General features: G+C 43.2%; 1 protein-coding gene across 2 annotated transcripts in view; it reads right to left on the bottom strand.

Moving 5' to 3' along the window:
• Nucleotides 1-20599, bottom strand: part of MCCC1 (methylcrotonoyl-CoA carboxylase 1) — a 68709-nt gene extending 48110 nt beyond the window's left edge. Inside the window, exons 1-5 of one of the 2 annotated variants that reach the window (XM_038749816.1) lie at nt 20517-20599; nt 6314-6357; nt 2675-2814; nt 1257-1352; nt 158-279 (exon numbers count right to left, since the gene is read on the bottom strand). In XM_038749816.1, the coding sequence (XP_038605744.1) occupies nt 158-279; nt 1257-1352; nt 2675-2755 (299 nt within the window). In that variant the 5' untranslated portion in view covers nt 2756-2814; nt 6314-6357; nt 20517-20599. The remainder of the gene's footprint in view (nt 1-157; nt 280-1256; nt 1353-2674; nt 2815-6313; nt 6358-20516) is intronic. The other variant, XM_038749824.1, reaches the window with a different exon arrangement.
• Nucleotides 20600-22565: the final 1966 nt, after the last annotated feature.

The raw sequence follows: 22565 nt of genomic DNA, 5'->3' as shown, positions 1-22565 counted from the left end.
GACATTAGCCTCTGAAATATTTTGGAAATTTCTGAAAAGTTATGAGCACAAACTTCCTATGTTTTTTACATACGCCTATTAAGGTTTTTTTTTAAATCCCAAAATTAGTTCTTTGAAATCTGGTTATGTGTATAAAAAGACATTGATAGAAATTTACCTCTTAATACCCATGTCTCTAATAGCAGATGAGGGAGGACCTATGAAAATTATTCCCTCATGTTTACATAATTCTGCAAACTCTGTGTTTTCTGAGAGAAAGCCATAACCGGGATGAATAGCCTGAGAATAAAAAAATAAAAAGCATCAGCATTCTGCAATTACAGCCACACAGGATGAAATTTCACAAATTCCCCCCAAAAAGGCTTTTGGGTGATTGGCCATTTTCTAGCATTTGCGTTTTTTGTATTGTAGTTCAACTGTATTTCTCATGGGGTGTTCAAATTATTTCTGTACTTTCACAGAAGCAGCGTGGCTCAGTGGGAAGAGCATGGGCTTTGGAGTCAGAGGTCATGGGTTCAAATCCCAACTCCGCCAATTGTCAGCTGTGTGACTTTGGGCAAGTCACTTAATTTCTCTGTGCTTCAGTTCCCTCATCTGTAAAATGGGGATTAAGACTGTGAGCCCCCCGTGGGACAACCTGATCACCTTGTAACCTCCCCAGCGCTTAGAACAGTGCTTTGCACATAGTAAGTGCTTAATAAATGCCACCATTATTATTATTATTATTATAAAGATGGACGGCATGTTCCCGGATGTTAGACAGTTTCTGTCCTCTAGTACCTTAGATCATCATCATCATCAATCGTATTTATTGAGCGCTTACTATGTGCAGAGCACTGTACTAAGTGCTTGGGAAGTACAAATTGGCAACATACAGAGACAGTCCCTACCCAACAGTGGGCTCACAGTCTAGAAGGGGGAGACAGAGAACAAAACCAAACATAGTAACAAAATAAAATAGAATAGATATGTAAAATAAACAGAATAGATATGTAAAATAAATAGAATAGATATGTAAAATAAATAGAATAGATATGTAAAATAAATAGAATAGATACGTATAGAATATATAGAAATATATATAGATATAAATATCTATATATCTGTATATAGATATAGAATAGATATTTCCTTAGATGGAAATAGACACATAAGTAAACATAAGCAACATAACAGAGCAATTACACACAAGAAGCGATAAACTAAAAAGTGGTTTTCATACTATACACGTGTAATAATAATAAGCAGCTCTTCACCTGGGCTCCTGACATTTTGGCCACTTGAATGATTTTCTCCATGGAGAGGTAGCTCTGCTGAGAGGCAGCTGGACCAATGGAATACGCCTCATCTGCCTGTTTCGGAAACATTTGACGGGTTTGTTTTTTTTTTAATCGAACCAGTTGCGGGTGAACTAAAAAGACTTTCTAGAACTCCTCGAATCAGAAATGCAGTGATTCTACAACAGACCTTCTCAACTACCAAATGAGAACAATCATCATCATCATCAATCGTATTTATTGAGCGCTTACTATGCGCAGAGCACTGTACTAAGCGCTTGGGAAGTACAAATTGGTAACATATAGAGACAGTCCCTACCCAACAGTGGGCTCACAGTCTAAAAGGGGGAGACAGAGAACAAAACCAAACATACTAACAATAATCCTCAGTGTGGTTTGAGAGAGCACGGGAACACGACTGCTCCTTCTGCTGCATTTTACTCTCCCAAGCGCCTAGTACTGTGCGCTCTGCACATAGTAAGGGCTCAATAAATGCCATTAATTGACTGGCTGTGAGCGAGGCGACCTGAGTTCATCATCATCATCATCATCATCAATCGTATTTATTGAGCGCTTACTATGAGCAGACCACTGTACTAAGCGCTTGGGAAGTACAAGCACTTGGGAGTTCTAGTGCTGGCTCCGCCACTTGCCTGCTGTGTGACCTTGGGCAAGTCACTTACTACTCTGTGCCTCTGTTATCCTCATCTGCGAAAAAAACAAGATAAAAGAACCAACTCTTCCTCGCTTAGCAAGTGAGCCCCATTACGGAAAGGGATTGTGTCTGATACACTTAGCTTGTATCCTAGTGCTTGGTGCATAATTAGCATTTCCTAAAAGCCATCATCTACATCACCATTATTACAGTGCTTAGAACAGTGCTGGGCAAAGAGTAAGCGCTTAACAAATGCCATTATTATCACTGTTATTAATCAATCAATCAATCAATCGTATTTATTGAGCGCTTACTGTGTGCAGAGCCCTGTACTAAGCGCTTGGGAAGTAGAAGTTGGCAACATATAGAGACGGTCCCTACCCAACAGTGGGCTCACAGTCTAAAAGGGGGAGACAGAGAACAACACCAAACATACTAACAAAATAAAATAAATAGAATAGATATGTACAAGTAAATATTATATTATATATATATAATATTATAATTATTATTAAAGTTTTGCAGCAATTTCCAAAATGCTTTTGTGATATGGACATAGGCCTCCAGGAGACAAGAACCCCCACACCATTAAATACCCATAAGGAGAAACCTTTTAAATAAACAGTTTAGCAATTTAAAAAGTACATGCTTAACACATTCGCAAGTTAATAAAACAAATGGATAAGCTACATAATTAAAGCCAATGCGCCTCCCACCCCGCAAACCTTTTTGTACAACATACCATGGCTACATGCATGGAGCCCTTGTCCGCTTCACTGTACACTGCCACGGACTGCACGCCCATTTTTCTGGCTGTCCGCATCACCCGGCAGGCAATTTCTCCTCTGTTTGCAATGAGGACCTTGGCAATCTTGTTTCCTTCTTTTAAGAAGCAAATTAATAAGACCCAAAAATTTTTCTCATGACCCTTAGATATACATGCACATAAGCAAAGGTCTACGACACTAGACGTAGAAAAAAATGTCCTCTGGCCTAACAAAAATAGACTTTTCCCAACTGTACACGTCTACTTTTCTGGGAGTTCAAACAAAAGGCTCACCGTTAGCACAGACTTTGAAATTCCTGTTAGCTTTCACGTTTTAGGAGAAACAAACCAAAATAATTAATGAGTGACATAAGGTCTTCTTTCATAATCACAAAAAAGATGAAAGCTCTTTCGATATTTATCAAAATAATTTTCCCACGAAAAACATGATTCATTCATACATTTCAATCGCATTTATTAAGGGAAGCAGCGTGGCTCAGTGGAAAGAGCCCGGGCTTTGGAGTCAGAGGTCACGGGTTCAAATCCCGGCTCCACCAATTGTCAGCTGGGTGACTTTGGGCAAGTCACTTCACTTCTCTGGGCCTCAGTTACCTCATCTGGAAAATGGGGATTAAGACTGTGAACCCCACGTGGGACAACCTGCTCACCTTGTAACCTCCCCAGTGCTTAGAACAGTGCTTTGCACATAGTAAGCGCTTAAAGAAGGCCATTATTATTATTATTATTATTATTATTATTATTATCTATCGCAGCAGGTAGAACAGTGCTACACATATCTATTCTATTTATTTTAGTTTGTTAATATGTTTGGTTTTGTTCTCTGTCTCCCCCTTCTAGACTGTGAGCCCACTGTTGGGTAGGGACCGTCTCTATATGCTGCCAACTTGTACTTCCCAAGCGCTTAGTACAGTGCTCTGCACACAGTAAGCGCTCAATCAATACGACTGATTGATTGATTAACAAATACCATAAAAGAACAACAAAAATGCCGAGCAACAGAGCAGGGCGGTTCACTTACTGTGAGCAGGGCACGTGCCTGCTAATTCTGCTGCACGCTTCCAAATGCTTAGCACAGTGCTCCGCACCTAGTAAGCGCTCAAGAAATACCACTGATGGACTGACTGAATGATGGCTGCGATAGTCCTTTCTCCGTGCCTCCAGAGAAATCCTTTTAGGAGCACAGGGCCTAATCGATGAGGAGGCTTTTCCGGTTTTTCCACTCCACCAGGTTTGTTGCTTTGCCCGCTGCCGGGCGAGGGAAGTTTAGGCCAGCCACTAAGCTCCGAGCAGGACGGGACAGACAGAGGAGCGGCACGGTTGCCAATATCCCCAAGACAAGGACTATGAATTGCGTGAACTCCCGGGCCAATCAGGGGGACATAAAAATCACGGCAAAGCGGGAGTCCAGCCTAACGCCAAGCAGATCCGCTGTTTTTATTGTAACCCAGGTCTCCTTTTGTTAAATTGGAAACGAAGCTGCTAAAATCTGAGCTCTGGTCACCCCTCACCCAAGTCCTGCCCCTGGCCTTCCATATCTGACAATTATTCTCCCCCCCGCCCGACCCCCTTCAAAGCCTTATTGAAGGCCCATCTCCTCCAGGAGGCCTTCCCTGACTAATCAATCAATCAATCAATCGTATTTATTGAGCGCTCACTGTGTGCAGAGCACTGTACTAACCGCTTGGGAAGTACAACCTGGTAACAATGGTATCTGTTAACAGTAACAATGGTATCTGTTAAGCACTTAACTACGCGCCAGGCACTGTACTAAGCGCTGAGGTGGATACAAGCAGATCGGGTTGGACACAGTCAATCAATCAATCAATCAATCGTATTGATTGAGCGCTTACTGAGTGCAGAGCACTGTACTAAGCGCTTGGGAAGTACAAGCTGGCAACATATAGAGACAGTCCCTACCCAACAGTGGGCTCACAGTCTAGTAGGGGGAGACAGAGAACAAAACCAAACATACTAACAAAATAAAATAAATAGTATAGATAGGTACAAGTAAAATAAATAGAGTAATAACTATGTACAAACATATATACATATATACATGTATACCGGTGCTGAGCGGAAGGGACTAAGGAGGACTAAGCCCTCCTTTCCTCTTCTCCCACTCCCTTCTGCCTTGCCCTGACCTGCCCAAGGTCCCAGCCTCGCGGCACTTCTGTATTCACCTGCTATTTATTATTATTAATGTCTACCTCCCCCTCCAAACTGTAAGCTCGCTGTGGGCACAGGATCTGTCTATTTAATAATGTACTCTCCCAAGCGCTTAGTACAGTGCCCTGCATAAGGGCTCAGCAGATACGACTGAATGAATTATTTTTAATGCTGGCCAATTTGTCTCCTGCAGATTCATTCAACCGTACTGAGTGCTTACTGTGGGCAAAACGTTTGGTTTTGTCTCCCCCTTTTAGACTGTGAGCCCACTGTTGGGTAGGGACTGTCTCTATATGCTGCCAACTTATACTTCCCAAGCACTTAGTACAGTGCTCTGCACACAGTAAGCGCTCAATAAATACGATTGATGATGATGATGATATATTCAAAAATATATTCAAAGAGTTAGGTGTGAGCTATAACTCATTTCAGTAGCAGACTATAAAGCTCTAATACAAAGGGCTTCTTCATAGTAATGATGGCATTTATTAAGCGCTTACTATGCGCAAAGCACTTCATAGTTCTCATATGTGGCTTATTCATTCATTCATTCATTCAATCGTATCTATTGAGCGCTTACTGTGTGCAGAGCACTGTACTAAGCGCTTGGGAAGTACAAGTTGGCAACGTACAGAGGCGGCCCCTATCCAACAACGGGCTCCCAGTCTAGAAGGGGGAGACGGACAACAAAGCGAAACATGTGGACAGGTGGCAAGTCGTCAGAACAAATAGAATTCATTCATTCAATCGTATTTATTGAGCGCTTACTGTGTGCAGAGCACTGTACTAAACACTCGGGAAGTACAAGTTGGCAACGTATAGAGACGGTCCCTACCCAACAACGGGCTCACAGTCTAGAAGGGGGAGATGGACAACAAAACGAAACGTGGACAGGTGTCAAGTCATCAGAACAAATAGAATTCATTCATTCAATCGTATTTATTGAGCGCTTACTGTGTGCAGAGCACTGTACTAAGCCCTTGGGAAGTACAAGTTGGCAACAAGAGACTAGACAGAATAGAATGCACATCATTAACAAAATAAATAGAATACTAAATATGTACGAGTAAAATAAATAGAGTAATAGAGCTGTACAAACATATATACAGGTGCTGTAGACTGCAAGCTCACTGTGGGCAGGGAATGTGTCTAGCAACTCTGTTGTACTGAACTCTCCCAGGCACCTAGTACAATGCTCTGCAACCAGTAAGCGCTCAATAAATACCACTGATGATCCAGAGAGATTTTAGGTGGGGGAGGGGTAGATTATAGAAGAGGAATCAACGTTTTCTGGAAAAATAGTTAAATAACTTTCAGGGGATTTATAAACTCTTTATTCTTTCCAACAGTGCCGATTAAAGGACGAGAATTTGCCGCATAACATTATTGGAACCGTAAATGACGCCAACGAAAAAAGCATTTCAGTACCTGCTGTTGCTGCGTACTTCTGAACTGTTTGGCTCCATGTTAATCTGTAATTTAAAAAAAAAAAAGGACTGTAAGAAAGAACCAGAAAACTACTGATAGTGAAGTTGTTGCTCCTTCAGGTCAAATTGTCCCCAAACAACTTAGAAACATTTTACGATTTTTTTCTTAAAAAGCTGGGCATGTTTTAATTAACTTGGCTTATCAGTGTTTAGGGGAAGGCCAGTTCATTAAAAAAGTGGATAATTAAACAAATTTGGCATCCCTCTTTTCCCGACAGCCAAACCGAATTACAGTACGCTTGGTTACCCGATCTCTGTTTAAGGAACAGAGAACAGAGTCCTAATGAATACCATCATCATCATCATCAATCGTATTTATTGAGCGCTTACTATGTGCAGGGCACTGTACTAAGCGCTTGGGAAGTACAAATTGGCAACACATAGAGACAGTCCCTACCCAACAGTGGGCTCACAGTCTAAAAGGGGGAGACAGAGAACAAAACCAAACATACTAACAAAATAAAATAAATAGAATAGATATGTACAAATAAAATAAATAAATAAATAAATAGAGTAATAAATATGTACAAATACCAGAACAGGCCAGAAGCCTTTCGGGGTTTTTTCTGGTCCTGTGATTGCATTTATTAAGAAATGGCCATTACACGTCAGCAAATAAGATTACCTGGGACAAAATTCCTACTTGTCCTTTCCTTTCCTTGGATCTGGGACACCAGATCAGATCTAAAGAGCACTCCACACACGGATGAGCCATAAGCAAGGATAATGTTGCCAACTTGTAATATGTTGCCAACTTGTAATATGTTGCCAACTTGTACTTCCCAAGCGCTTAGAACAGTGCTCTGCACACAGTAAGCGCTCAATAAATACGATTGATTGATTGATTAATAATACTTTCAGATTTTTTTTTTCTTTAGCCAACCCAAATAACAGACGAGCCTCAGTCTTGACTGTTCAGGCCCAAGAACGCAATGGGTGGAGTTGATGGCAGTGTCAGTGATTTGTGCTACGCCTCACTCCCATTCAATTGGATTTACTGAGCACCTACTGTGTGCACAGCACTATACACTCTCTCTTCCCCACTAGACGCACTCCTGCTGGAGCACAACGACAAAAGTAATGAGCAGGACTCATTTATTCACTCATATTTATTGAGCGCTTACTGTGGGCAGAGCACTGTACCAAGCGCTTGGGTTGCAACCCATCTCGAAGTGCGCACAAACTTTTTTTTTTTTTTTTAACACACAGGTCCTGTTTACAGCCCAAGAAATGTCTACTACGGCTCCGCCGCTTGTCAGCTGTGTGACTTTGGGCAAGTCACTTTAAGTTCTCTGGGCCTCGGTTCCCTCATCTGGAAAATGGGGATAAAGACTGTGAGCCCCCCGAGGGACAACCTGATCACCTTGTAACCTCCCCAGCGCTTAGAACAGTGCTTTGCACATAGTAAGTGCTTAATAAATGCCATCATTATTATTATTATTATTATTACTACAGCCCAGCCCACACACTCTGCTTACTCACCGCGTCCCCATCTCGTCTATCTCGCCGCCATCCCCTTTCCCACGTCCTTCCCCCTTCATATACGCCAGACCATCACTCTACCCACCTTCAAATTATTATTAATAATAATTAACACTTCCTCCAAGGGGCCTTTCCCGATTAAGTCCTCTTTTCCCCAGCTCGCTCTCCCTTCTGTATCCTCTTTGCACTTGGGTCTGAGACCTCAGTGACCTTACGGCACTTAACATTCACCCCACCCCAACCCCATAGCATTTATATAATTCTATATTATACATCACTTATTTATTCATATTGTCTGTCTCCCCCTCTAGACTGTAAACTCGTTACGGGCTGGGAACACACCTGCTAATTCTGATGTATCGTACGCTCCCAAGCACTTAGTACAGTGCTCTGTACATGGTAAGCACTCAATAAATGCCACCGATGGATTGATTAGAAAGACATAACCCAGAAGGTGGTTGCCTTGGTCCTCTGCTGTCTTCACCGTCCACAATAAACAGCTTTTTCAGCTCTTCTTGCTGGGCCTATCCACCTTGTAATATAATGATGGTATTAGTTAAGCGCTTACTAAGTGCCAGGCACTGTTTCGAAGGAGGGTGCCCTATAAATATTCTTCGGTCAGAAGCTTTCCTGGTGTTGCCAGAGCCCCTGCGGGAATTCCCTTGTAAAGCCAGAACTATAACTCAGTTCTCCTGATTCCCAGAATCATGGTCTCTCTACTAAGCCAACACCATGGCTGCGTTAGTTAAATAAGATTAAGAACAATTAATGCACTGTATATGGATTCAAAGGCCCATAAAAGCCAACGACAGTCGGGATGGATTTTCTTGGGAACCACTGAATGAAAACCAATGATTTCATCTTTTGTAAACTGGAACATAGTGAGACTATCCAAATATACAAAAAAAAATGTACACAATGGACTCAAAGTATAATCTTTAAGTACTCAAAAAGTGCTCTATACACTAAAGTTATTGAAAAGTGAATGTAAGTACTCAAAAAGTGCTCTACACATTAAAGTTATTAAACGGTGAATGTGCTTTTTCATTCTAGCAACAGCACAATTTTCATTAACTGCAGACTTTATTCTTCTGTCTGTATTCCAGCCAATACAAGTTTGGGACTAGATAATAATAATATTAATTGTGGTATTTGTTGAGTGCTTACTATGTGTCAGGCACTGTACTAAGCGCTGGGTTGGATACAAGCAAGTCAGGTTGGACACAGTCCCTGTCCCATGTGGGGTTTTACAGTCTCAATCCCCGTTTTATTCATCATCATCATCATCAATCGTATTTATTGAGCGCTTACTGTGTGCAGAGCACTGTACTAAGTGCTTGGGAAGTATAAGTTGGCAACATATATTCATTCATTCATTCAGTCGTATTTATTGAGCGCTTACTGTAGGCAGAGCACTGTACTGAGCGCTTGGGAAGTACAAGTCGGCCACATAGAGAGACGGCCCCTACCTAACAACGGGCTCACAGTCTAGAGGGGGGAGACGGACAACAAAACATGTAGATGGGTGTCAAAATCATCAGAACAAATAGAATTATAGCTATATGCACATCATTAACAAAATAAACAGTAAACATGCACAAGTGAAATAAATAGAATTATAGCTATATGCACATCATTAACAAAATAAACAGTAAATATGGACAAGTGAAATAGAATTATAGCTATATGCACATCATTAACAAAATAAACAGTAAATATGGACAAGTGAAATAGAGTTATAGCTATATGCACATCATTAACAAAATAAACAGTAAATATGGACAAGTGAAATAAATAGAATTATAGCTATAGGCACATCATTAACAAAATAAACAGTAAATATGCACAAGTGAAATAAATAGAATTATAGCTATATGCACATCATTAACAAAATAAATAGTAAATATGCACAAGTGAAATAGAATTATAGCTATATACACATCATTAACAAAACAAACAGTAAATATGCACAAGTGAAATAAATAGAATTATAGCTATAGGCACATCATTAACAAAATAAATAGTAAATATGGACAAGTGAAATAAATAGAATTATAGCTATATGCACATCATTAACAAAATAAACAGTAAATATGCACAAGTGAAATAAATAGAATTATAGCTATATGCACATCATTAACGAAATAAACAGTAAATATGGACAAGTGAAATAAATAGAATTATAGCTATATGCACATCATTAACAAAATAAATAGTAAATATGAACAAGTGAAATAAATAGAATTATAGCTATATGCACATCATTAACGAAATAAACAGTAAATATCGACAAGTGAAATAGAGTTATAGCTATATGCACATCATTAACGAAATAAACAGTAAATATGGACAAGTGAAATAGAGTAATAAATCTGTACAAACATATACAAATGCTGTGGGGAGGGAAATGAGGTAGGGCGGAGGGGGATGGGGAGGAGGAGAGGAAAAAGGGGGCCCAGTCTGGAAACACCTGTAATTGACTGAACAGCTTGGATCTAAGTTGTCTCCCCTCCTAGACTGTAAGCTCCTTGTGGGCAGGGAAAGTGTGTGTCCACCAACTCCGTTACATTGTACTCTCCCAAGCACTTGATTACAATACTTGGATTGATTGCGAGCCCACCTTCTAGACTGCGAGCCCACTGTTGGGTAGGGACCGTCTCTAGATGTTGCCAACTTGTACTTCCCAAGCGCCTAGTACAGTGCTGTGCACACAGTAAGCGCTCAATAAATACGATTGAACGACTACAGATCAGGTCTCAACTGAGGCACAGAGAAGTGAAGCGACTTGACTGCACCAAGCGGGCACTCAATAAATCATCATCATCCATCGATAATGTCAATATCGACTGACATCAATGTCAATAACGTCAATATCGTGACATCAATAAATGTCACGGCTAGTATCTATTAGCAGCATGGCTTAGTGGCTAGAGCCCGGGCATGGGAGTCAGAAAAGGTCACAGGTTCAAATCCCGGCTCTGCCACTCCTCTGCTGTATGACCTTGAGCAAGTCACTTCAACTCTCTGGGACTCAGTTCCCTCATCTGTAAAATGGGGATTAAAACTGTGAGGCCTGTGTGGGACAGGGACTGTGTCCAACCCAATTATCCTGTATCTACCCCAGGGCTTAGAGCAGTGCCTGGCACGTAGTAAGCAGTTAACAAATACCACAATTATTATTATTATTATTATTATTATTACGGGCCCTGCAGAGACTCCTCAGGGTGGCAAGGAAGTGGATTTGTATATCTGCACTTGGATTTGCATTTGGATATATTTGCACAGATTTATTACTCTATTTATTTTACTTGTACATAGTTACTATTCTATTTATTTTGTTAACGTACACATAGCTATACTTCTATTTGTTCTGACGGCTTTGACACCTGTCTAACACGCTTTGTTTTGTTGTCTGTCTCCCCCTTCTAGACTGTGAGCCCGTTGTCGGGTAGGGACCGTCTCTAGATGTTGCCGACTTGGACTTCCCAAGCGCTTAGTACAGTCTTTTAGACTGTGAGCCCACTGTTGGGTAGGGACTGTCTCTATATGTTGCCATCTTGTACTTCCCAAGCGCTTAGTACAGTGCTCTGCACACAGTAAGCGCTCAATAAACACAATTGACTGATTGCTCTGCACACAGTAAGCGCTCAATAAATATGAGTGAATGATTGAATGAATGGATTAGGGTTTGAAAAAGCCTCAAGTACTCTATGAATTACCAAGACATGACGTTGTGGGCAGGGAACGTGTCTACTAACTCGATTGTTATGCTGTACTCTCCCAAGCACTTAGTACAGTGTTCTGCACATAGTAAGCGCTCACTAAATAGGACTGAGATTGATTGACGATGTCTGGGCCCCCAGTGCTGGCTGTGAGACAGGAATCTGGAAAATTTGCACCCAGCTCCAAAGGTATTAATTAACTCCCATGGGGTGTGTTGTTCCTCTGGTGAATACACAACTAACTCTGACAGTTTGATTTGCCCTGTACAGATTTGACTTAGAACTTTACATTTCCACAAATGAGTATTTTCTAAGGAACCGGCCGGGTTTTTCCCAAGCACTTAGTACAGTGTTCTGCACATAGTAAGCGCTCACTAAATACGACTGATTGATTGACGACGTCTGGGCCCCCAGTGCTGGCTGTGAGACAGGAATCTGGAAAATTTGCACCCAGCTCCAAAGGTATTAACTCCCATGGGGTGTGTTGTTCCTCTGGTGACTACACAACTAACTCTGACAGTTTGATTTGCCCTGTACAGATTTGACTTAGAACTTTACATTTCCACAAATGAGTATTTTCTAAGAAACCGACTGGGTTTTGGGTTTTTTTTTTTTTGCCAGAACTTGGCTTGTGATGATAGACTGCAAATACTGCCCACTTGCACCTAAAGTACACCTAAAGAATTGGGTCCAAACATACAGGCATTTACGTGGGAAAATGCAGCAGAAAAAACAAATGCAGGAAGCAACAGTTTGGACGGAAATATCTCTGTTAACATAATTTTGGGGGTCTTTATGGGTTTACCCGAAGCAATGAAGAGTGGGCATTTAAACCAGCCGAGGGACATTCACTCTTGCAGCGTGGCTCAGTGGAAAGAGCCCGGGCTTTGGAGTCAGAGGTCATGGGTTCAAATCCCGGCTCTGCCAATAGCCAGCTGTGTGACTCTGGGCAAGTCACTTAACTTCTCTGGGCCTCAGTTACCTCATCTGGAAAATGGGGATTAAGACTGTGAGCCCCCCGTGGGACAACCTGATCACCCTGTAACCTCCCCAGCGCTTAGAACAGTGCTTTGCACCTAGTAAGCGCTTAATAAATGCTATTATTATCTTGCCAGCCGTCCGGGAGGTTGGAAGGAGGGGAGGGATAGATCCTATCCAGGCCTGGGTTCTAATCCCTGCTCTGTCACTCAATAATAATCAAAAGACTATTTGATAAGCACTTACTCCATAACAGACACAATACTAAGCGCCGGGGTGGATACAAGCAAATCGGACTGGACGCACCATGGGGCTCACGGTCTCAATCCCCATTTTACAGATGAGGGAACTGAGGCACAGAAGTGAAGTGATCTGCCCAAGGTCACGCTGCGGACAAGCTGCGGAGCCGAGATTAGAACACGAGACCGACCTTCTGATTCCCATGCCAGTGCTCTACCCGCTATAACAGGCACTTGTCTCCTGTGTGACCTTGGGCAAATCACTTAACTTTTCTGGGCCTCCATACCCTAACCTGTAAAATGGGGATTAAGACTGGGAGCCCCATGTGGGACGGGGACTGTGTCCAACCCGATTTGCTGGGCATCCACTCCAGCACTTAGTACAGTGTCTGGCACATAGTATGTGATTAATAAATACCACAATTATTATTATTATAGAGGAACACACAGGAAGACTGAAAAAGCCTGGACCGGTCCAGGAGCCCCAGATCAAACATTCGTCCCCTTCTCTCCCTAAAACCATCAACACAAGCTCATCTCTCAGACTGTAAACTCACTGTGTGCAGGGAATGTGTCTACCAGTTCACAGTGTCTGGCACAAAGTAAGTGCTTAACAAATACCACAATTATTATTATTATTATAGAGGAACACACAGGCAGACTGAAAAGGCCTGGACAGATCCAGGAGCCCCAGGTCAAACATTCGTCCCCTTCTCTCCCTAAAACCATCAACACAAGCTCATCTTTCAGACTGAAAACTCACTGTGTGCAGGGAATGTGTCTACCAATTCACAGTGTCTGGCACATAGTAAGTGCTTAACAAATACCCCAATTATTATTATTATAGAGGAACACACAGGCAGACTGAAAAAGCCTGGACCGGTCCAGGAGCCCCAGATCAAACATTCGTCCCCTTCTCTCCCTAAAACCATCAACACAAGCTCATCTCTCAGACTGTAAACTCACTGTGTGCAGGGAATGTGTCTACCAGTTCACAGTGTCTGGCACAAAGTAAGTGCTTAACAAATACCACAATTATTATTATTATTATTATAGAGGAACACACAGGCAGACTGAAAAGGCCTGGACAGATCCAGGAGCCCCAGATCAAACATTCGTCCCCTTCTCTCCCTAAAACCATCAACACAAGCTCATCTCTCAGACTGTAAACTCACTGTGTGCAGGGAATGTGTCTACCAGTTCACAGTGTCTGGCACAAAGTAAGTGCTTAACAAATACCACAATTATTATTATTATTATAGAGGAACACACAGGCAGACTGAAAAGGCCTGGACCGATCCAGGAGCCCCAGGTCAAACATTCGTCCCCTTCTCTCCCTAAAACCATCAACACAAGCTCATCTTTCAGACTGAAAACTCACTGTGTGCAGGGAATGTGTCTACCAATTCACAGTGTCTGGCACATAGTAAGTGCTTAACAAATACCACAATTATTATTATTATAGAGGAACAGGCAGACTGAAAAAGCCTGGACCGGTCCAGGAGCCCCAGATCAAACACTCGTCCCCATCTCTCCCTAAAACCATCAACACAAGCTCATCTCTCAGACTGAAAACTCACTGTGTGCAGGGAATGTGCCTACCAATTAATAGTTTTTGGCACATAGTAAGTGCTTAACAAACACCGCAATTATTATTATTATAGAGGAACATACAGGCAGACTGAAAAAGCAACCGGTCCAGGAGCCCCAGATCAAACATTCGTCCCCTTCTCTCCCTAAAACCATCAACACAAGCTCATCTCTCAGACTGCAAACTCACTGTGTGCAGGGAATGTGCCTACCAATTAATAGTGTCTGGCACACAGTAAGTGCTTAACAAATACCACAATTATTATTATTATAGAGGAACACACAGGCAGACTGAAAAAGCAACCGGTCCAGGAGCCCCAGATCAAACATTTGTCCCCTTCTCTCTCTAAAACCATCAACACAAGCTCATCTCTCCGACTGAAAACTCACTGTGTGTAGGGAATGTGTCTACCAATTCTGTTATATTGTACTCTCCTAAGTGCTTAGTACAGTGCACACAGGTACGTGCTCATTAAATATGACTGATTGATCGATTATTCCCATGAGCAAAGTGCCAAAGAACTTGATAACTGGCCTTGAGGAGATAATAATAATAATAATAATAATAATAATAATAATAATAATGATACCATTTGTTAAGCACTTACTATGCACAGAGCACCGTTCTAAGCGCTGGAGGGGATACAAGGTGATCAGGTTGTCCCACGTGGGGCTCACAGTTTTAATCCCCATTTTCCAGATGAGGCAACTGAGGCCCAGAGAAGTGAAGTGACTTGCCCAAAGTCACCCAGCGGACAATTGGCAGAGCCGGGATTTGAACCCATGACCTCTGACTCCAAAGCCCGGGCTCTTTCCACTGAGCCACGCTGCTTCTCTAAAGATAAAGTGGTTGGGAAGACAAACATTCAAATGAATGACAGAGAGGTGAAGCAGCAAAGTATAATGATACGTACAGAAGTGAAGGGGGCATTTGTTGAGTAGCAAGGTGCTCAAGGAGTAATAACCGATTTGTACTTCCCAAGCGCTCAGTACAGTGCTCTGAACACAGTAAGTGCTCAATAATTAACAATAATAATAATAATAATAATGTTGGTATTTGTTAACAGTTTGCCAAGCACTGTTCTAAGGGCTGGGGTAGATGCAAGGTAATCAGGTTGTCCCGCGTAGGGCTCACAGTCTTCATCCCCATTTTACAGATGAGGGAACTGAGGCACATAGAAGTGACCTGCTCAATAAATATGACTGAATGAATAATAATTATGATACTTGTTAAGTGCTTTGTGCCAGGCACCGTTCTAAGCGCTGATCCCCCTCCTTCCTCTCCCCCTCCTCCTCCTCCCCATCCTACCTCCTTCTCCTCCCCACAGCACCTGTATATATGTTTGTACAGATTTATTACTCTATTTATTTTACGTGTCCAGATTTACTATTCTATTTATTTTATTTTGTTAATATGTTTTGTTTTGTTGTCTGTCTCCCCCTTCTTGACTGGGAGCCCGCTGCTGGGTAGGGACCGTCTCTATATGTTGCCAACTTGTACTTCCCAAGCACTTAGTACAGTGCTCTGCACACAGTAAGCGCTCAATATATCCGATTGAATGAATGAATGAATGTTGCCAATTTGTACTTCCCAAGCGCTTTGTACAGTGCTCTGCACACAGTAAGCGCTCAATAAATACGACTGAATGAATCAATGAATGTTCTACTAGACTGTAAACTCCTTCTGGGCAGGGAATCCATTCATTCTTATTATTTGAGCGCTTACTGTGTGCAAAGCACTGTACTAAGCGCTTGACAGAGTACAATATAGCAATAAACAGACATGTTCCCTACTCAAAACAAGCCCACAGTCCACTCTGTGAGAAGCAGCACTGTACTAAGCACTTGGGAAAATACAATATAGCAATAAAGAGAGACAATGCCTGCCCGCAAGGAGCTCACAGTCTACAGGGGGGAGACAGACATCAGTACGAATTCAGTTGCATTGCTCTCTCCCAAGCACTTAGTACAGTGCTCTGCACCCAGTGAGCGCTCAATAAATAAATGGAGAAACAGCATGGCAGAGTGGATAGAGCTCGTCAGGAGCTGATGGGCTCTAATGCCGGCTCCGCCACTTGTCTGCTGTGTGACCTTGGACAAGTCACTTCACTTGTCTGTGCCTCAGTTACCTCATCTATAAAATGGGGATTGAGACTGTGAGCCCTATGTGGGACAAGGATTGGGTCCAACCTGATTTCCTTGTATCTACCCCAGCGCTTAGTACGGCGCCTGGCACAGAGTAACCGCTTGACAAATACCATAATTATTATCATTCATTCATTCATTCAATCAATAGTATTTTTGTGTGCAGAGCATTCATTCAATCGTATTTGTTGAGCGCTTACTGTGTGCAGAGCACTGTACTATGCGCTTGGGAAAGTACAATACAGCAATAGAGACAATCCCTGCCCACAACAGGTTAACAGTCTAGAAGGGGAAGACAGATGTCAATACAAATTCTGCTGCAACCATAGCTCTCTCCCGAGCGCTTAGTACAGTGCTCTACACCGAGTGAGCGCTCAATAAATAGCAGTGACTTCCTGGACATCGGTCCTAGGGGCTAAAACCTGGTTCCCGTCTCTGTGTATTTCCCCCAGCGCTTAGAACAGTGAAGCAGCGTGTCTCAGTGGAAAGAGCCCGGGCTTGGGAGTCAGAGGTCATGGGTTCGAATCCCTGCTCTGCCACTTGTCAGCTGTGTGACCTTGGGCAACCCACTTCACTTCTCCGTGCCTTAGTTACCTCATCTGTAAAATGGGGATTCATTCATTCATTCAATCGTACTTACTGAGCGCTTCCTGTGTGCAGAGCACTGTACTAAGCGCTTGGGAAGCACAAAGTGGCGACATATAGAGAAGCAGCGGGGGTCAGTTTAAAGAGCTCGGGCTTTGGAGTCAGAGGTCAGGGGTTCAAATCCCGGCTCCACCAGTTGTCAGCTGTGTGACTTTGGGCAAGTCACTTCACTTCTCTGTGCTTCCGTTACCTCATCTGCAAAAGGGGGATGAGGACTGTGAGCCCCCCATGCGACAACCTGATCACCTTGTAACCTTCCCAGCACTTGGAACAGTGCTTTGCACACAGTAAGCGCTTACTAAATGCCATCATCATAATAATAATAATATAGAGACGGTCCCTACCCAACAATGGGCTCACAGTCTAGAAGGGGGAGACAGACCACTAAAGAAAACATGCGGACAGGTGTCAAGTTGTCAGAATTTGTGAGCCCCCCGTGGGACAACCTGATCACCATGTAACCTTCCCGGAGCTTGGAACAGTGCTTTGCACACAGTAAGCGCTTAATAAATGTCATCATCATCAAAATACTAATAATATAGAGATGGTCCCTACCCAACAATGGGTTCACAATCTAGAAGGGGGAGACAGACCACAGAAGAAAATATGCGGACAGGTGTCAAGTCGTCAGATTTTGTGAGCCCCCCGTGGGACAACCTGATCACCTTGGATCCCCCAAGTGCTTAGAACAGTGCTTTGCACACAGTAAGCGCTTAATAAATGCCATAATAATAATAATATAGAGACGGTCCCTACCCAACAACGGGCTCACAGTCTAGAAGGGGGAGACAGACAACAAAACATGCGGACAGCTGTCAAGTCGTCAGAATTTGTGAGCCCCATGTGGGACAACCTGATCACCTTGGATCCCCCAAGCGCTTAGAACAGTGCTTTCAATTCATTCATTCATTCAATCATATTTATTGAGCGCTTACTGTGTGCAGAGCACTGTACTAAGCGCTTGGGAAGGACAAGTTGGCAACTTATAGAGACGGTCCCTACCCAACAGTGGGCTCACAGTCTAGAAGGGGGAGACCTAAGAGGGGGAAGCCCGAAGTACAGTCCCATAGAGGGTTCAGTTCTTCACTCATAACCTTGGAGGGTGGGTGACAATAATAATAACGATGCTAATCAATCAATCATATTTACTGAGCGCTTACTGTGTGCAGAGCACTGTACTAAGCGCTTGAGCACTGTACTAAGCGCTTGGCACTGTACTAATAATGATTAAGTGCTTACTGTGTGTCATGCACTGCACTAGGCGCAGGGGCAGATTCAAGTACACAGTAAGTGCTTAATAAATGCCATAACAATGAAGCAGCGTGGCTCAGTGGAAAGAGCCTGGGCTTTGGAGTCAGAGGTCACGGGTTCAAATGCCGGCTCCACCACTCGTCAGCTGTGTGACTTTGGGCAAGTCACTTAACTTCTCTGAGCCTCAGTTACCTCATCTGTAAAATGGGGATTAAGACTGTGAGCCCCACATGGGGCAACCTGATCACCTTGTAAATTCCCCAGCACTCAGAACAGTGCTCTGCACATAGTAAGCGCTTAATAAATGCCAATATTATTATAATAATAATATAGACACGGTCCCTACCCAACAACGGGCTCACAGTCTAGAAGGGGAAGTCAGACCACAAAACATGTGGACAGGTGTCAAGTCGTCAGAATTTGTGAGCCCCATGTGGGACAACCTGATCACCTTGGATCTCCCAAGCGCTTAGAACAGTGTTTTGCACACAGTAAGCGCTTAATAAATGCCATCATAATAATAATAACATAGAGACGGTCCCTACCCAACAACGGACTCACAGCCTAGAAGGGGGGGACAGACCACAAAAGAAAACATGTGGACGGGTGTCAAGTCTTCTATGTTGCCAACTTGTACTTCCCAAGCGCTTAGTCCAGTGCTCTGCACACAGTAAGCGCTCACTAAATACTACTGAATGAATGAATGAAGTTGTCAGAATTTGTGAGCCCCCTGTGGGACAACCTGATCACCTTGGATCCCCCAAGCGCTTAGAACAGTGCTTTGCACACAGTAAGCGCTTAATAAATGCCATCATCATAATAATAACATAGAGACGGCCCCTACCCAACAACGGGCTCACAGTCTAGAAGGGGGAGACAGACCACAAAACATGGAGACAGGTGTCAAGTCGTCAGAATCTGTGAGCCCCATGTGGGACAACCTGATCACCCTGGATGCCCCGAGCGCTTAGAACAGTGCTTTGCACACAGGAAGCGCTTAATAAATGCCATCATCATAATAATAACATAGAGACGGTCCCCCAATCTCTGTTTACAAAACAGAGAACAGAGTCCTAATGAATACCAGAACAGGCCAGAAGCCTTTCAGGGTTTTTTCTGGCCCTGTGATTGTATTTATTAAGAAATGGCCATTACGCTTCAACAAATAAGATTACCTGGGGCAAAATTCCTACTTGTCCTTTTCTTTCCTTGGATCTGGGACACCAGATCAGATCTAAAGAGCACTCCACACACGGATGAGCCACAAGCAAGGATAATGTTGCCAACTTGTACTTCCCAAGCGCTTAGTCCAGTGCTCTGCACACAGTAAGCGCTCAATAAATACTATTGATTGAATGAATGAATGAAGTTGTTAGAATCTGTGAGCCCCATGTGGGACAACCTGATCACCCTGGATGCCCCAAGCGCTTAGAACAGTGCCTTGCACACAGTAAGCGCTTAATAAATGCCATCATCATAATAATAACATAGAGACGGTCCCTACCCAACAACGGGCTTACAGTCTAGAAAGGGGAGACAGACCACAAAACATGGAGACAGGTGTCAAGTCGTCAGAATCTGTGAGCCCCATGTGGGACAACCTGATCACCTTGGATGCCCCGAGCGCTTAGAACAGTGCTTTGTCCACAGGAAGCGCTTAATAAATGCCATCATCATAATAATAAGATAGAGATGGTCCCTACCCAACAACGGGTTCGCAGTCTAGAAGGGGGAGACAGACCACAAAACATGGAGACAGGTGTCAAGTCGTCAGACCTTGTGAGCCCCATGTGGGACAACCTGATCACCTTGGATGCCCCAAGCGCTTAGAACAGTGCTTTGCACACAGTAAGCGCTTAATAAATGCCATCATCATAATAATAATAATAAGAGACGGTCCCTACCCAACCACAGGCTCACAGTCTAGAAGGGGGAGACAGACCACAAAACATGGAGACAGATGCCAAGTCGTCAGACCTTGTGAGCCCCATGTGGGACAACCTGATCACCTTGGATGCCCCAAGCGCTTAATAAAAGCCATTATTATCATTATTATTAAGAAATAGCAGCCTTCTTATGCTGGTTACGTTACCGAGGAGGCTGCAGCAGGCGCAGACAGACAGCAGGCCGCAATGGCCGGGGGCTGAGGGGCAGCAGCAGCCCCGCCGTCCCGGCAGCCTCCGCGGCAGCCACCATGGCCATCCTCGCCGCCGCCATGTTTGCCCCGTCTTCCCTCCCTCCCTCCCTGAGGCGCCCCTCCGCCCGCCAGCCAATAGGAAGAGGGCTCGCGAGGGGGCGTCTCCGCGTCAGCCAATGAGCGCCCGTCCAGCCGGCGGACGGAGCCAATCAGCTGCGCCCCCCCCCCCCCCCCAGGCTGAGGCGGCCGCGTGGGCAGGCCTGGTCTCTGTCTTCCTCAGAGGCCGCCCCTGGCCATCACCCATCAATCAATTCAGTCAGTCCTATTTATTGAGCGCTTACCAATCAGTCAGTCGTATTTATTGAGCGCTTACTGTGTGCAGAGCACTGTACTAAGCGCTTGGGAAGTACAAGTTGGCAACATATAGAGACGGTCCCACCCAACAGTGGGCTCGTCTGCAGAGCACTGTATTAAGCTCAATAAGAGCTAATCATTCATTCAGTCGTATTTATTGAGCGCCTACTGTGTGCAGAGCACTGTATGAAGCGCTTGGGAAGTACAGGTTGGCAACATCAATCAATCAATCGTATTTATTGAGCACTTACTGTGTGCAGAGCACTGTACTAAGCGCTTGGGAAGTACAATCAATCAATCAATTGTATTTATTGAGCGCTTACTGTGTGCAGAGCACTGTACTAAGCGCTTGGGAAGTGCAAGTTGGCAACATATAGAGACAGTCCCTCCCCAACAGTGGGCTCACAGTCTAGAAGGGGGAGACAGAGAACAAAACCAAACATATTAACAAAATAAAATAAATAGAATAGATACGTACAAGTAAAATAAATTAATAGAGTAATAAACATGTACAATATGTATTTATTGAGCGCTTACCGTGTGCAGAGCACTGTATTAAGCTGAATAAGAGCTAATCCTTCATTCAATCATTTATTGCTTACCGTGTGCAGAGCACTGTATTAAGCGCTTGGGAAGGACAGGTTGGCAACCTATAGAGACGGTCCCTACACAACAGTGGGCTCACAGTCTAGAATACGAATCATCTAGAATGAATGAATGAAAAGCTCAATAAGAGCTAATCATTCATTCAATCATATTTACTGAGCGCTCACTGAGTGCTGAGCACTGTATTAAGCTCAATAAGAGCTAATCATTCATTCAGTCCTATTTATGGAGCGCTTACCGTGTGTAGAGCACTGTGCTAAGCTCAATAAGAGCTAATCATTCATTCCATCATATTTATTGAGCGCTTACCATGTGTAGAGCACTGTATTAAGCTCAATAAGAGCTAATCATTCATTCAATCCTATTTATTGAGTGCTTACCGTGTGTAGAGCACTGTATTAAGCTCAATAAGAGCTAATCATTCATTCAATCCTATTTATTGAGTGCTTACCGTGTGTAGAGCACTGTATTAAGCTCAATAAGAGCTAATCATTCATTCAATCATATTTATTGAGCGCTTACCGTATGCAGAGCACTGTATTAAGCGCTTGGGAAGTATAGGTTGGCAACCTATAGAGATGGTCCCTACCCAACAGTGGGCTCACAGTCTAGAAGATGAATCATCTAGAATGAATGAATGAAAAGCTCAATAAGAGCTAATCATTCATTCAATCGTATTTATTGAGCGCTTACTGAGTGCAGAGCACTGTACTAAGCTCAATCAGAGCTAATCGTTCATTCAATCCTATTTATTGAGCGCTTACCGTGTGTAGAGCACTGTATTAAGCTCAATAAGAGCTAATCATTCATTCAGTCTTAATTATTGAGCGCTTACCGTGTGCAGAGCACTGTATTAAGCTCAATAAGAGCAAATCATTCATTCCATCATATTTATTGAGCGCTTACCGTGTGCAGAGCACTGTATTAAGCTCAATAAGAGCTAATCATTCATTCAATCCTATTTATTGAGTGCTTACCATGTGTAGAGCACTGTATTAAGCTCAATAAGAGCTAATCATTCATTCAATCCTATTTATTGAGTGC

Source organism: Tachyglossus aculeatus, chromosome 1 (assembly GCF_015852505.1).
Source record: "Tachyglossus aculeatus isolate mTacAcu1 chromosome 1, mTacAcu1.pri, whole genome shotgun sequence".
Taxonomy (NCBI): Eukaryota; Metazoa; Chordata; class Mammalia; order Monotremata; family Tachyglossidae; genus Tachyglossus; species Tachyglossus aculeatus.
This window is presented reverse-complemented; position numbering and strand designations above follow the sequence as displayed.